Raw genomic sequence first — 16,258 nt, forward strand, 5'->3', positions numbered from 1 at the left:
AAGAGGAATCAGGTGTGCTTCAATGGGCAATTTAGCAGGATGGGTTGGTGGCAGAGCTGAGCACAGCCCCATTTAAACCTGAATAGCCTATGGTCTGCCTTTACACAGAGGGCCAAACAACCTGGTATTGTCACTGCAGCCAGCTTGAAGCCAGGGCAGGGGAGTCAGAAAACTCCATGCACTTTAAAACATCTTTCTAGAAGCTTCTCACACCTTCCAGGAGAAGGGCACCAGGGTATAAAAATAGGACTTTCAGACCCACTCTTCAGGTCACTACTGGACCTCTGGAAGGACTCTCAGAGGACTGCATGTCATTGTGCACTTTGCTAGACTGCTGCTGTACTTGGAAGAAAGGCTTTGCTGCCTGTAATCAGCATTGAACCCTAAGAGGCCAGCCCTGCTGTTGAGCCCTGCATCTTCATTTGCACCCAGGACTACTAGTAGTGATTTAAAGGACTTGTTTGCTGGCCTCCTGTTTAACGCTATAGGGACATAGAAGACTCCCACTGGGCCCAACCTGAGTGATTCCTTAACCCTCAAGTGGTAATCTAGTCTTGGACACCTTGGTTGTGGTGCTCATGTTGCCTAGATGACCTGTTTCCAAAACTGAGACATGGACAAAATTTGGCCAAAAAGTGCTCTGAGAACCCAGAGGGGACTGGGACAAACCTGCTCCCCAATCCTACGAGGTGCATCACCAGTCGGATTGAATTCCCAGCTTCTCCTGGTACGTTCCTCTACCCTACTGCAAATCCTTTACATCGGTCCTTCGCCACCGGGGTGTCTGACCTCATGAAACTGTCTAAAGCTACAGCCCTCTGCTTTGTCCTGCTGGAATTTTTTTATTTCAATTCTGGCGACTAAGTTTGAACATAAAAATCTTCACCGTGGCTCCTACCCAAGGCCATCCGATGATGAAGCTTCCTCGGACATCTCCTGCAGCCTTGTCCTGCTGATCGTTTTCTTCAAGAATTTTTTTTAAGTCCAAAGGTTAGCGCTGATCAGGCCCAATCCACTTCTTATATCTGAACTACGCTCCATTGTGGTCGGCCTTAACTTTCGACTTTGATTCGGTCTCTTGTGACTAGATGTGCGCTGTTGGTGCTTTGATCGTTTAGGTGCTAGTGTTTACTAAAAACTTAAATTCATAACCTCGGTTCTACTAATTTAATTTTTGTAGTTGTGGGTTCAAATAATGTATTAAAATGTACTCTGGGTATAAACTGTTTGGGGATTTTTCACTTTATTAGTGTTTGTGTGCTTTATAAATACTTTACACATTGCCTCTAAGTTAGGCCTGAAAGATTTTTGTGCCAAGCTGCTTAGGGTCAAGCACAGGTTCATTTAGTGACTTTTTGTGGTACACTCTGCAAGGGATTGTGGCTGTTGCTTGACTAAAGGCTCACACCCCAGTTAACCTGGTACGTTATGTCATGACATCATGTTTTGTTATTATGTTACGTTTTGTTAGACACATGTGCAAAGCCTACCTGCCATCCAAAAAGGTATCCTGGCTCTGAGCAAATTAGAAGTGGAGATCAAATATGAACGGGTCAAGTTAACAAACAAGAAGATCCACCTTTGAACCTGGAACGGGTGGAATCGTCAAGGAACCTCAATTGTGCCCTGACTAGAAACTCAACTTGAAGTCTGTCCCTCCAGCGGAACCGCGGGAGGGACAGACTTCAAGTTGAGTTCCAGTCGGGGCACAATTGAGGTTCCATGACGATTTCACCCGTTCCAGGTTCATGAGGCATTAACCTCACATACATATAAATACGCATACATACGATTAGGTATTGTATATACATGCACCACTGAATGCATCTCTTACTTCTCTATATTATTAAGCACATGCTTTCTAGTCGGGAGGGATCTTTTCCTGTCTTGATGAAGATGCTTCGCATCGAAACATGTTGACTCACAAGGAGTAACCACACATTACGTAGGCAAACTCCGCACCCCTGTTTTTAGCAGTACCAGCCTCCCGGGACACATTAAAGTTTTTTCTGTCTTAAGGGGCCAGGTGCTTTTTACAAACACATATTTACAACTACATCAGACCCTCCCTTTTGCATCACACATAGCACTTTATCATTAGTGCTCCCACGTAGTCGTAGGACGCCCCGTCCCGCAGCGGGGCGGGAAGACCCCTATGATGAAGCATGACACCATGGGCCATTCTTGGTGTGTGAGGGGTATTTAAACAACACTGTGCGTGCCCAACCATATTGGGACACTCACCTACCACTACCCCAATTTACTCAGCATCCCCAGTACCTTTCTTTTCAAAGGTGGATCTTCTTGTTTGTTAACTTACTCTGAAGTGGAGGACGTATCCACCTCAGCGCCTACACAGGCCCTCCCTCTACACTCCGCAATCTTGTTATATTTAGATCAAATATGAACACCAGAACAAGTATTATTCAAATAGGGTGCCTTTTAGTACATTCCTTAATTAAGTGATTGTAAGAGGTCTTCAGGGAACTAGAAAGAGAGTTCAGATGTTTTGTGTCTTGCAGTCAAAAAGAACATCCACCCACAAACGTTTTTTTAAAGAAAGGGACAATCCCATTACAATTAAAAGCTGAATGAAGGAGTCTGTTGGGTATGTATCTTTGAAATTTATGCTGCAAATAGGAGCGACCTGAATCAATTATTGTTCAATGGGTGAGGCATATTAACATTTCAAATACAATTATTTCACTACAGGTTTGGCAGTGCTGGTAACATACATATTTTGTGACACCTATACTGCAGTTCAAGGCTCAAGTTAAACAGTGCTTGAAAGTCTAGTTTCTGGCATTCTAATGTCAGGAGAGGGGACATTTTCTTCAGCATTTAAAAAACAAGAAAACCAAACATATAGCAATTGTCCTATTGACTGGAGCAGTTAAGCTGAGGCCCACTTTTAGGTGAAAACAGAGGATTCTGACTGAACCTTTCGGACCTGACAGGGCACCCAGGTCTGAAGGCCACCAATTGTCAGCTCGAGCTATAGTTACTTTAGGGCACAAGTTATAGTTACTTGAGATAACTTTAACTATAACTGATGAATATTCTATGGTTTTGTGTCTGTAAATTCTGAAACAAACTACATCGTCCCTGTAACCTTTGTTTTTTTAGTGAATATGAATGAATATGTATATATATACACACACTTATTTCATTTGCGGGTGGTACTTATGATACCAGGAAAGTATCCTGGCTAGTACATCTTATATGTCTATAAACGTAAACCTTTATTTCTGTGTGTGCGGGTCTTGCAACCTCATTATTGACAAATGCTACTGGTTAGCCGCAACGTAATGTGCACCTTTGAACTAATAGACCTGAGAACAAGATTGGTGTACCGCTTCGTTTCATTCCTGTGTGGGGATGATGATCTCTATGGATACTTTGACGGAGCTCGAGCTGTCGGTGGCACCAGCAAGGTAAGGCGGAGAGCAGTTCACTTGAGTTCCTTTTGTTGTGCTTTTAGCTGCTGTTCACATTCCCAGAGATTCACGCTTCCTTGCAGAAACTATCAAGGATTTCAACTATAATACACTGGTAAGAGGGGCGCGTGGGGAGTGTTGCAGCTGAGTGCTGCCCTTGGGAGGGTTTGAGGACTACCTTGACAGAACCATCTCCCTGGCACTGTGGTGACCCCTGCAAATCGCTCTGACTGCATGTTTGTATATGCACTGTCTACCGACTGATATCATCGGATACTTCAACACGCTGACACACAGCCACTGCGATATTGCTCTGGGGGTAGATGCGTTCACTGACAAAGACATCCCTGTTTGTTGGTGTCCATCTTGAATACTCCACTTGGTTTATTGATTCAAAACATGCTACAGTGATATATCATGAGTGACTGGGGGCCAAAGAGACAAGCTATTGCTATATACTTGTTTAATGAGAAGCAAGACACTGATGCCACACTAACTACTTATTTAGGAAAGGCATCCATAGAACTATCGCTGAAACAAAATCTTGCATCACTTGAGAAATTAACTAAAAGAAAACTAAACATGTGTTGGGAAATCACGTCTTTAACCAATTACATTGAGGTAGGCCTAGTCCCAGGAGGCCTTAGAAAATCAATTTTTCCCACTTATTAATATCCAAACCCTGAACTTTCAAAAGAATGGGCTTTCTTCGTGGCCAAAAGCTGCAATGGCATGATGGAGATGTTGGTAAAATATGCCAAAATTGGCCTGGACAATAGCAGAAAAGAGCTAACCAAAGTACACAAAGTCATTGAACAACATACGAAAGAAACAGTTGTTGTAGAATCTCTCAAACTCTGGAAAATAAATGTAATAAATATGAGGACAAAATAAAAGCCAAGAAATAACCTAAATTCCTAAAGAACAAAAAGGATTACGGTGAAGGCAGGATCCTCACTTTTGCTAGACGTTTCAACTCATTACAAAGAGACATCGAAGTAACGCACACCAACGGCAACAGAAACTACTTTCTACTGGCTCAAGTTCAGACATCAGCACTGACTTAGAAAATACATGGGAACAGTCCAGCCCGAACTGCCAAATGCTCAGACGTGAGTCCCTTCCTCACTTTGCCACTGGATTCAAGCAAGCCTGGTTGAAGACGGCTGAAATGCCAGAAACCGGTCCTAGGAAGCTTGTTTCCGGTCCAGGGAAGGCATGGCTTGGCAGTTCGGGCTGGACTGTTCCCATGAGGCACAGGGTCAGACTGATTTGCATATGGCCATGTCTTAACTGGGGTGGCAGAGTGGGCTAAATAACGGTGATGGATCAAACCCAGATCTGTTGACTGGGTGTGAGTGTTTGATTGGTTCTGATGCTCCGTCCATCACCACCCCCTTTTGTACCGCTTTGTCTGGGTTGATAACCACGAAAGATACACCCGACACATACCTATCTGGATCAGACATATTGACTCTCTCTTTCTGATATGGGATGGTGACAACTCTCTAGCTCGAGAGTTAATGCATTTGTTAGAGCAGAATGACCTGAACCTCGCATTTACCTACAAAATGAGTAATACCTATAGTGAATACCTTGACATTACCATCAGAATAGTTAACCAAAACATTTGTACATCCCTATACCGGAAGGAAACGGCTGGGAATAATGTCCTTCATGCTGGGAGCTGCCACCCCAATTCCCTTAAATGGAGTATCCCCTATGGGAATTCCTTAGGGCTCGCCGCAATTGCAGTGAAGATAATGACTTTACAAAAGAAAAAATCAACATTGTTGAGAGATATAAGTCCAGAGGGTACCCACAAAACATCCTCTCACAAGCACTCAATAAAGTGAGCAATATCAAACAATACCAAGTGCTCTTTGTGGATAGAGACAAAAACAAAAAGGGTACCAGTCCAAGAAAAATTCCAATTCCCAAATGGTGGAATCACCCAGATTTATAACCACCTACAACAAGAGATCACTAAAGATGATGGAGCCCATGAAAAAACATTGGAATCTATTGATTGCTGACCCAGTTATAGGAAATTACATTGTGTAATTATGTAAGAAGGAGGGTAGGCAGAGTGCCTAAAATAGGCTCCCTTGAAAGTACCCTTAATGTCTCTCCTCCCGTGTTGCAGCAATCATGACTTCTCTTAAGTTTCAGTAGTGGCCTTTTCTCCACTGTAGATCCCATCCTCGTTGGTAGTGTAATAACGTAAAAAAGAGGGTAGGCAAAGTTGATGGTTTTTCCAAAAGATAGTTTATTCTTCAGATTAAAGTAGGCATCTTAGGTTACAGGAATTGTATATTAAAAGATAGTTGTAGCAGTAGCCCCACCTGGAGCAGCATCCCTGCTGCTCAGCCCACATACACCAACTGACATTTCACTCAACCAGACACTGCAACATTCCATGACATAACTCACACTGGCTAAGCAGCAGATCACAGAATGCAAAGAAAGGACTAAACATTAAGAAGAGCAGGATACCACACATTGGGCCACATCCAGATATCACATATAGGAAGCCCAGATCCACAGTGTGGTGTGTAGCTAGCCCAATACTGCCAACACTCCATCAACTTGGCTAGCTTCCCTAGCGGTTCTTGTAAGGCATGCAATTCCAGCACTAACTGGGATCAGTGCAATTTACCTACTGGCAAAACCCAAAGAGTTCCAAGTTTATCACCTGTACATCCGACTATGTCATGCACATCTTGGAATGCCCATGCAACCTTCTTTACATTGGCAGCACCAAATTACCGATCACAAAGAAAATCTTAAAGCACTTGTGCTATCAAGAATAATAATCCCAACTACTACGTAGTGAGACATTTTCATCTCAAACATAATGGTAACAACAGCTACCTACTATACTACGGTATAAACAGACCTAATAAAAACATTTGGGAGATGACCATAAAAAACAATTGAGGCTCCTTGAATCTCGCTGCATTATCCAGCTCAACACCAGATTTCCTTATGGGCTGAATAGTAATGAGGTACTGGCCATCCACATAGTGGTATATTGATTTTTCATGTCTTTTACATTGCATCCATGTTCCTTATGATGTTCCATTCATGTATTATGACAATGTGTTTTCTCTTCCTCTCACTTGCTCCTTATCACTGTCTTTATATTTCTGTGTTTCACTTATTAACATGTTGTACCTCACCCTTGTTCACTTCACTACACTTGGATCTCACATGTACACCTGTCTCTATTGAGGCATACCCGTAGTTTCTACTGGCAAGGGCACCCCCAATGTCAATATCCTTGCATCTTTAGGTATTTGTCTTCCATTTTGCTAATTGTGTATTCTGGCACAACGTGCACCACAGTCAAAAAGGATCACAGCTACTGCCTCCCATCACCCCTCAGCCACGATTCCATTCTCCATTATTGGCTTCTCGTGACCCTGACCATGTCTTTTGAAGCTACTGCTCTTTAGACAGGGTCATCAGTTACCCCCCCTCAGCGGTGCACCAGTTGAAACCCATCAGTGGATATTCCCTTTTAATTGTGTCTGTTTTAGAATTTGCTAGACCCGTTGTATGTTTTTTTTCTCACATTTGGGTTTCACATGCATTATTCATGAGTTAGTTACTGCCCCCATCCAGTTATCGCACTGGAGTTATATTCTTTTCTGAGCCATCCGAATTGTCCCTGGAAAATTCATTTCGATATGCATCTGTAAATTGCATAGAGTGACTGGATGGTCGACGCGGTCTCTTTCCATTAGTGATTATCATTACCTTGTTTACACAGACCCGAGCTAGCTACAATCCAACATGGCATCCTGCGTCTTTGATCCAGTTCTTTTATCATTGATTAATTTCCGCAGTGGCACTGCCAGCACACTGATGCAATCAATTATAGTGGACCTATATGACACTTTATCAAAATGTGCAGTTATCTTCAATTCATTCTTTCCTCTATGTCTATATGTCACTGAAGAGCGACCAGCTGTTGAACCCAGCATCCTTCTGATGGTGATTATCATCACCATGATCATACAGGTCCACGCTAGTTGAAATCAGGCACAGTATTGACAAGTCTTTGATCACCGCTTTTCTCCAGTGGTTATTTGCAATCTCTAAAAGGTGGTGGAGATGGGAATACTGGGGTCTCAAAAAAAGTTATGTTTCCCATTTTAACACTCATAGGAAAATGTTGTCACCTCTACAGCAACAAACGCTGAAAAGAAGTGTACCAAACTTGGCATGTAACTAGAACTCTACTTGGAGTTGTGCCTTTGCCTGCTGTGGTGTAAGTGGCAGTTGAGCTTTGAAGAACTATAAACATAACTTGTTCACAGACAGTTAAACGCTGGCTTTTGAACTGTCAGTGGACCCATATTTAAAAAAATAAACATTTTCTATTGGTTATGGCAGCACTGTTTTCTGTCGTCCAGTCTGGGCTGTGCTCGCAGACTCAGAGGCTGGGTTTGCAATGTCGTCAATGGTTTGGAGAACCAGCTTTATGGTCTTTGAACAAGGAATTTCAGTCCCGATTTGGTCCCATCTGCTTACTTCTAGGTCCAAGGAGCTAAATCAAGCAAACCCTGAGCAGAGACTCATGGACCCAGGTTTGGTCCCTTTGAGGGGTTCACAACACAGTCCTTTGGATCAATGAATTCTGAGGACTTATGGGACTTGTTTGGGCCCTTAGTTCACAAACAGTAGTAGTCTGTGGGATAGGTAACTTAACAAATGTTTCTTTTTTCAATCAAATAAATGTTTATTGAAATACTGTACTTTTATTTGTTTATCAAAGAAGTAAGCAAGACTTGAATATGTAGTTAAGTATGTAGATTTGTGGAAAAACACCTTTTTCATTGATTTAGGTTTTGCTTACCTTCCCAGCATAACTTGTTTGTAAAACAGTGGGCAGTGGTTTGGGCCAATGGAAATCTGGAGATGCAGCAATTACTCAATAATTATAAATTTACCACACATGCCACATAATTTTCAAATTTCAACAAAACATAGTGTTCACTCAAATGGATCAACATATTGCTGACAAAGAACGTTCCACATAAGATTACATGAGAATCAAAAATTGGGTAGCTAGAAAAACAAAAGGGGCACTGCATTCCAAGTGCAATTCTATTAAATCTTCACAAGTAATTCATGGTGCTTAAAGAGGGCGAGGAATGTCCACCACAACTCCTCAAGACACAAATGAGTACCAAAAACGGAAGCATTGCCCTCGTTCTCGAGTGCATTGATTAAGTTAGGATTGTGTAAATTATTTTTTTCTTGCTGCATAATTTAGATTACTCTGACTGCATGAATTGGTATTTTGTTGCCGCATAATCCTATTGCCCTTGACAACGGTAAAGCTCTGGAGAGTGTTGTGGGGCTGTCATTATAAAGATGAAACGGATATTTCAGTGAGATGTGAAACATTTCACAGGTTTTTGTTCAAATGAATTTTGTGTGATAAAAGCAGCCTAACATTGTACTATTGTGCTATTTATTTATTTATTGGTGTTTTGATTGTACACGTTTCGCTAAATGTCGGGGTTATGCTCACATTATTCATCATTTTTTTTTATTTATTTATAGGTTCCACACTATCAAATGGTGTCCTACACCCACACGGCCATGTCAAAAGAAAACTCGAATCCGAGAAAGATTATGTTTTTGATAAAAGACTAAGGTACAGTGTTCGTCAAAATGAAAGCAGCTGCCGCTTCCGGGATATCGTAGTGAGGAAGGAAGATGGTTTCACTCATATCCTGCTGTCTAGTCAGACATCAGACAACAATGCATTTACACCAGAGGTAAGCCTGCAGCAAAGTGAAATTACTATCAGCCATTGACGTTGTTTCCTGTTTCCTAAAGCTCTGAGAGTTAGGTGAAAGATTTGAGCTCATGTTGGTACCATTTACATTTTTTTTTTTTTTAGATGATAGGGGGCTATCAGCTGAACGGAAATGGGGATATGTATCTGAAAGGGGAGTTCTGTGTCCCTTATGATCGATCGCATAATCGAAATGGTTTTACAACTAGTTATCATATCATAAAGACAGCTTCTTAATGGTCCGCCAGAAGAGTTTCCTTAGCTTCTGGTATCAATACTAAGATTTAGTTTGTATCTGAAATTTCGCAAGCCTATAGAGATCAGAGGTTTGGTTTACTGATGAATATTGTGCAATACATTTCACTCAGATTTTTAAAAGAAAGGATAATCCCTTGTTTTTTTAAACTATAAACGTGCGTCTTTATGTTTTTGCTTCATAATGTTGCTCTAATGTGTCATTTAGAGGCAGATTTGCATTTAACATCTTTTGAGTTTTTAAATATTGACAATGCTAACTTTGCTTGCGTAGGACATGGTGTATTTCTTTTTTTTTTTGGGAGAAACCAAAATATTGTAGGATACGTGTTATGCTCCGATTTAGTGTTCATTTCTTACTGTTATTATCCTCATCCAGGCATTTAGCACACGGTCTCCATGAATGTGCGAACCTCTTTCCCAGTGAACTAGCAAAATGTGGCCTCTGGCCTGTTCTTTGGCTTCAGCTTTATTCTGCTTTATGTTCACCAAGGTAAACATCTTAAGTAATCCCCATGTCAGCTAAGTGGCATGAGTGCGCTCCTCAAAATCAAACTTTTGTGTGAAACAAAGCAGCAAAATCGGAATTTGTGTTGACCATGCTGCAGATGGAACTCTGGTCATCTGCACGTTCAGTGCTTATATTTAGCCTGGGTAAGGTCAATTTATTATTTTCATGGTTTCATCTGTGAGACCCTGTGCTTCCTGTACCTGTTTCTCACTTTCCTAGTTGTGCACTAAGCCCCTGCATGTTAGAAGTTTGACTTTCCCAGTGTCTTTTTCAACCTGTCAGCATTTCAACTAACTAGACCTCCCATTCGCTTATGATTTTTGTTCAACTGTGACAACCATGCAGGGTCCATCTTCTTGTCTTTCCTGTCTTTTTTAAATGTGCCTAATGTGTGCCGGTGCTCAGCACTAACACTTCATTCTTAACACTGGCTCTTGTTTGGTCTATGACAGACAACCACATGGTGGCTTTGTCTACCCATTTTCAGCAGAGCACATTATGTGCTGCCCTTTGATAGCTACATCTTGTGCGGGGCTACAAGAGCACACTTGCCTTTTGATATAGGTAGGTGATTTTCTTTCAATGCAGCAATTGAAGGTGGTATTCAGAAAATCATTAAAGTGGATAGCCCTGCAACTACGCCTCAGCCCTTCAGAACAGATTTTTTTTTAACAACTCACAACCTGGTTATCTTACCGCCTGCTGAGTTTTGGTGTTCAGGCTCTTCCCTGCTAGAGCTGGGACACCCTATTTGGGCAGTCATCCACTTTGCAAATCCTTGAAATAGAAATATTGCCCTACCTATGTGTCATGTAATTTACTGGTTTTCTTATGTTTACACCTCTTGCATACCTTTTATGCTGTGTGACTTGGTGCAGAAATTTCTGGGAGGAACAGTGATACTGAATGTGTGTTGCATAAACTTTTTTACATTAGCAATGTCCTCAGTGCTAGTACTTACAGAAATATAATTGGCTCAGTGTGTCATTTTCTATCACAGTGAAGTCTCATTTATCTGGCTTCATCATTTGAAGTTGTACACATGAATGAAGGGTGAAAATCAGGATCTCAAGGATGTCAAGTTGAAAATCATGTTAAAAGTCTAAATTCCATTTTCACAATGTACTCAAGATACCTGTAGCTCTCCCAAGAATTGCGTCTATTTACCTCATTGTATAACTCCTTTAGCATCGTTGAGAGGAAAACCCAAATATCCCCAAGATAAAAAAGCAAAGCTTGCCAGTCAGCAAGGTCAAAAACCTTTTCGGCATCCATCATTAGTATTATGGCCTTGTCCTTGTTTACTGAAAAGTAGTCGCTAGCTTGGGTTAAATAATAGGTATTGGCAGCCATAGACCTTTTCGGCTTTGGTCAACATGGACCACTTGTTGCGCACTTGTAGAAATCCTAGTCACCCAACTTTTCATAAATAATTTGAAATACGAATTTCATAAACTTATGGAACGATAAAAATTGGGGTCCCTTGGATCCTTATCTTTCTTAAGAAAACATCTACATTGACTCCTTAAATCTCTTAGAAATGGGGGTCCCAACCCTTAATTTGATTAAAAAGAGATGTTAAAAACGTGAGAAGGTCACCTTGAAAAACCTTATACACCTATATGGGAATACCATAATTTCAACTGGCCTTTGCGCTAGCCATATTTTTACGTGCATCAGCCACTTCCAGGGGCTCTATTGGCTTATTGAGAGCATTGATATGATCCCTGGTAATTTGTGGTAGCTGAAAGGACCCACAGTAATCTACCAACTCTGGTTTATCTATTATCTGCGCTTCGGCATAAATTCTCTTAAAGTGGCTTAGAAATATTTCTGCTATCCTCTCCCTGTTACCCTCAATGGTTACTGTGTTTGGGTCTCTCACCTGAGTAATTAAGGGCCATATGTACGAACGCATTTTCCCATAGACACACAATGGGTAAAACCCTTTGATACATCTGGCCATAATTGCCTACTTTTCTGAGTTTTAGTAGTCCATGCTAAGTATTTACCTACATGCTGACTTCCTTTGTATAGTTTTTGTTGATAAGCCTTTTTCCCAGCAATATATTCTAATTTTAAAAAATCTCCTAATCAGACCTTCACCCTCATCCATTCTTGATGTAATACCATATCAGAGCGATCTCCTGTCATCCTTAAATCAAACTCATTCCTAACCCTCTCTACTGTGTTTTGTAAGGTCTCAATCTTTTGGATTTGCTGCTTATATATCATAGCTTTATAAGAAATAACCTGTCCCCTGAAAGTGGCCTTAAAACCTTCCCACACCATACATTTTGGGGCAGTATTTACATTGATCTAAAAAAACACCTGAATTAAATGTCGCATTTCTTTAACCCAAATTTGGCCTGCAAGCAAGGATTTATCAAACTGCCATCTGGATTTGCTTTTCCGAGGTATTCCTAGCACTATTACCAGAGAGACTATAGAATGACCAGAGAAAGAATTAGCTATTATCTCAGACCCTTCTCTTTCTAATAACTTATCCACCAGAGAGTAATCTAGGCACGAAGCGGTCTTAAATCTAGAAGAATAACAAGTAAACTGGGAAAGTCTCAGATGATCTGGTCACCATAGATCTATAAGGGAGCAATCATCCTTTATTATTTTAATCAGTTTTGTGGTTTTCTGTTTTAATTGTCTCTTAGTTTTATTCGAGGTGTCTAGCCCTAAATCTTGTATATAATTAAAATCACCCTACATAACTATTGGTTCTTCCAAGTTTATTATTAAATCATACATTTGCTCTGAAGCATTAGTATCATCAAAAATTGGGCCATAGTAATTGAAAAAGGTAAGAGACTTCTGCGACCTTAATCCATATTCATCTGCCTTTCCTATCTTGAAATACTTCCTTAACCTCCAGAATTTGAGAATAATATTCCCACTCCCCGCGCAGCCGTATTTGCTGAGGCGAAGTAGGCCTGTGAATATTTCCTTGGCATAAACACTTTGGGAGTGTTAGACTAAAAATGCATTTAACAGGCCGTTCACATTGCACGTAATACACGTATACCATGAGGCAGAAGCTAAAATTATTACTAACTTGGAAGAAGTGGGAAAGAGTATTATTAAGTGAGGCACTCAGCAGGGATGCCTGTTATCCCCACGTTTGTTCTCTCTCTCTTTCCTGAACTGCTTGCAGTTAAAATCAGCTCCAATCCATTGATTTTAGCCCCTATAAGTGGGATGGCGAAATTCAAACTATTCACTGACGATATCATTTTATATCTCAAGTCTGAGGGTTCAAACATGCAGAAAGTGTGGGAGGATTGTTAATTGAAAGTGCAATAAGATGACCAGCTTTTCTGCGGTCCCTAAACCTTCCTAAGAATATGAGATATAAGGTTATACTGACGTTAACACCGCGTATTCAGTTATTTTTCAAAGCATGAAATATACCTGTATGTCATGTGTTTACTCCAATGCAAGACTGTACAAGACTGTGAGATTTTGAGGTATACAGGTTTCTTGTGGAGTCTTGCATCATGGAGAGACCTAGGCTTTGAAAATCTGGGGGACTTTTATAATCATACAAATTTAATAACATGGAAATCAATAGTACACCAAATTGGTAGTCAAAATGCAGCTTTAAGTTTAAGTTTTGACCAGGTGACTAGCTTAAAATCAACTATGTGATAAGTGAGTCTGCACGGGTGATAAGTGGGGGAATCAACGTAAATAAGATGGGTGGAGTGAGAAAATGGTATTGCTTGCTATGCCAGAGTGTCAACAAGAAACTCCTAGATAAATTACTTTCAGAGTTTTTCCAGAAACAGGTTGCAGATTTATTATTTAAAGAATGTCAGTCAACGAGTGAGATTGGATATAGAGCATTAAGAGCAGCACATTTAAAAAAAAATCTCTTTTATGAAGGTGCATGGCATATTATACGCCACATAGACTACATAAAACGTTCCCTTCGCTCCTGGTTCAATATTTTAGGTGTAAGATTAATGTTGCGGGTGGATGGGTTCATACATTATTTGCATGTACTAGTTTACAGCAATTTTGGGAGGATGTTTCTAAGATTATTAGTCATTGCATGTCTACTAATATTCATTCATCACTTATGACGGTCTTATTTGGTTCTTCGCATGAAGTGTACCGTATAAAGAAATACAAACAATATCTCATTTCTATAGCAATAGCAGTGGCCAGGTCGTTGATTTGGCAGATTTGAGAAACAACAATGCTGCTGACAATAGGGCAGTTAAGTAACAACAATGGGTTTTGGCTCGTAATCAGTAAGGCTGAGCCCAAATAATCATAAAGAACAAAACACATGCCAATACTGATCTTAATTTTCACGACTTTTCAATTACGGTGCACCCTAAATTTAAATGCCACCATGGGACCTTTTCTCCACAAGTTCTTTTAATTTATTTGTTAAACTTTTTAGTTTTTTGGGGTTATTCAAACTTGAGTACAAAGATATTTTTTTATTATTATAAACATTTTTGAAACACCACATCTAATTTTTTGTGTAAACGAATTTGTACAAATATAACATTAAATTACATTGAATAAAAAATTTGAATGAAACAATACAGTCACTTGACAGACAAACATATAACACTTATAGACAAATTAATCAAACTCATTCCACACTACCACATTGACACAAACATTTATATGTTCAATAGATTTTTGACTATGCTCAAATTTAATTTAAGGAGTTCCCCAAACAGTGTGAATTGTCCTATAAACTCCCTGTTAGGATCACCCTAATAGTTGATGAAATCTCTATGATTTTTGCTTTTTTTACCATGCCCAGGGGTATCAATTTGAAAAAAACACTTGTTTGAATGCCAAGGTTGACGCATTTCGAACCCTCCTCTCTGTATGGGGGTTCTCCTCTGGACCAACAACAATTACTATTCTGTGTGCACATCATTCTGCCCATTTCAACATCATGTAACAGAATCTGATAGAAAGAATTCTGTCTTTCCAGAAGAGAACCCCCATACAGACAGGAGGGTTCGAAACACGTCGACCTTGGCATCCAAACAAATGAATACCCCTGGGCATGGTGAAAAAAAACCTCTTTGTACTCAAGGTTGAATAAACCCAAAAAACTAAATAGTTGTTAAAATAAATTAAAAGAACTTGTGGAAAAAAGGTCCCTTGGTGGCATTTAAATTTAGGATGCGCAGTAATTGAAAAGTCGTGAAAATTAAGATCAGTATTGGCATGTGTTTTGTTCTTTTTGACAATAGGGCAGTGGCTGAATAAGATGGCTAGGAGAAGGCATATGTTAAGTGATTAGGTGCGCTTTGTTGGTTCGAGGCAACTTGGGCATGTTCTTCATCATTAATGAATATTCAATGATCCGTACATGATTTAGATGGTTGATGAGGGATACGGTTAGCATTTTATGTTTTGACCTAAGGTTTTTGCATGTACTGTAATAATATCAATGCTGCCAAATAATAGGAGCATGGGAGCTTTTTTTTTTTTTTTTTTAAAGCAGGGGGTCAATTACATCATTGAGTAGCACTGTGCACTTTCATAATAGTATTGATGCTGTGAGTAAACTAAGATTGTAATTTCAGATACATTGCTTAATGTAAACTAGTATTGTATATTTATGTATAGGATAGAATCATGTTTTGACCAATAAATACTATAGGATATGTCCTATCTGCTTCATTTGCTGATTGCAGAAAAACCAAGATCAAGAGAGGTAGGAGCAATCAGCAAATGAAGCAGATAAGGCAAATAAAAGCAATAGAAGTGAAATACAGTGAAAGATGGGGGGAAAAAACAGAGCAGAGGACTGGCACGAACTCACGGCAGCAGCGAGGGCGGGAGCACAGGCACAATCTGGTGGAGCTGTGTGGTGTGGGGAGCGACCTACCTGTAAACCGGGTCAAGGATCGCTCTCATCACCGCGCAGCGGCCTCCATTAAGAAGGAGAGGTGGGAGGGAGGAGCAGCTGGGAGGCGGGTGCGGGCAGCGAATGGGCGAGCGAGGGGGCGGGGACGCAGCAACGGGAAGGGGAAGATTGCAGAAAAACCAAGATCAAGAGAGGTAGGAGCAATCTTCCCCTTCCCGCCGCTGTGTCCCCTGCGGCTCCGCCCACCTCGCTCGCCCATTCGCTGCCTGCAGCTGCCTCCCAGCTGCTCCTCCCTCCCACCTCCCCTTCTCAATGGCGGCCTAATGCAAGCCCGTCTGCGCCCGTCCATGCCTGGACTGCGCCCAGCGCCAGACCCCCTG

The 16,258-nt window shown here is 40.7% G+C and overlaps 1 protein-coding gene across 1 annotated transcript in view; it reads left to right on the forward strand.

Annotated features, from left to right (window-relative positions):
• CDYL2 (chromodomain Y like 2) overlaps positions 1–16,258 on the forward strand; it is a 558,585-nt gene that overhangs the window by 322,352 nt on the left and 219,975 nt on the right. Inside the window, exon 3 of the mRNA XM_085637362.1 lies at positions 9,015–9,232. Within this exon, the coding sequence (XP_085493488.1) occupies positions 9,015–9,232 (218 nt within the window). The remainder of the gene's footprint in view (positions 1–9,014; positions 9,233–16,258) is intronic.

Source organism: Triturus cristatus, chromosome 12, assembly GCF_964204655.1.
Source record: "Triturus cristatus chromosome 12, aTriCri1.1, whole genome shotgun sequence".
Lineage (NCBI taxonomy): Eukaryota > Metazoa > Chordata > Amphibia > Caudata > Salamandridae > Triturus > Triturus cristatus.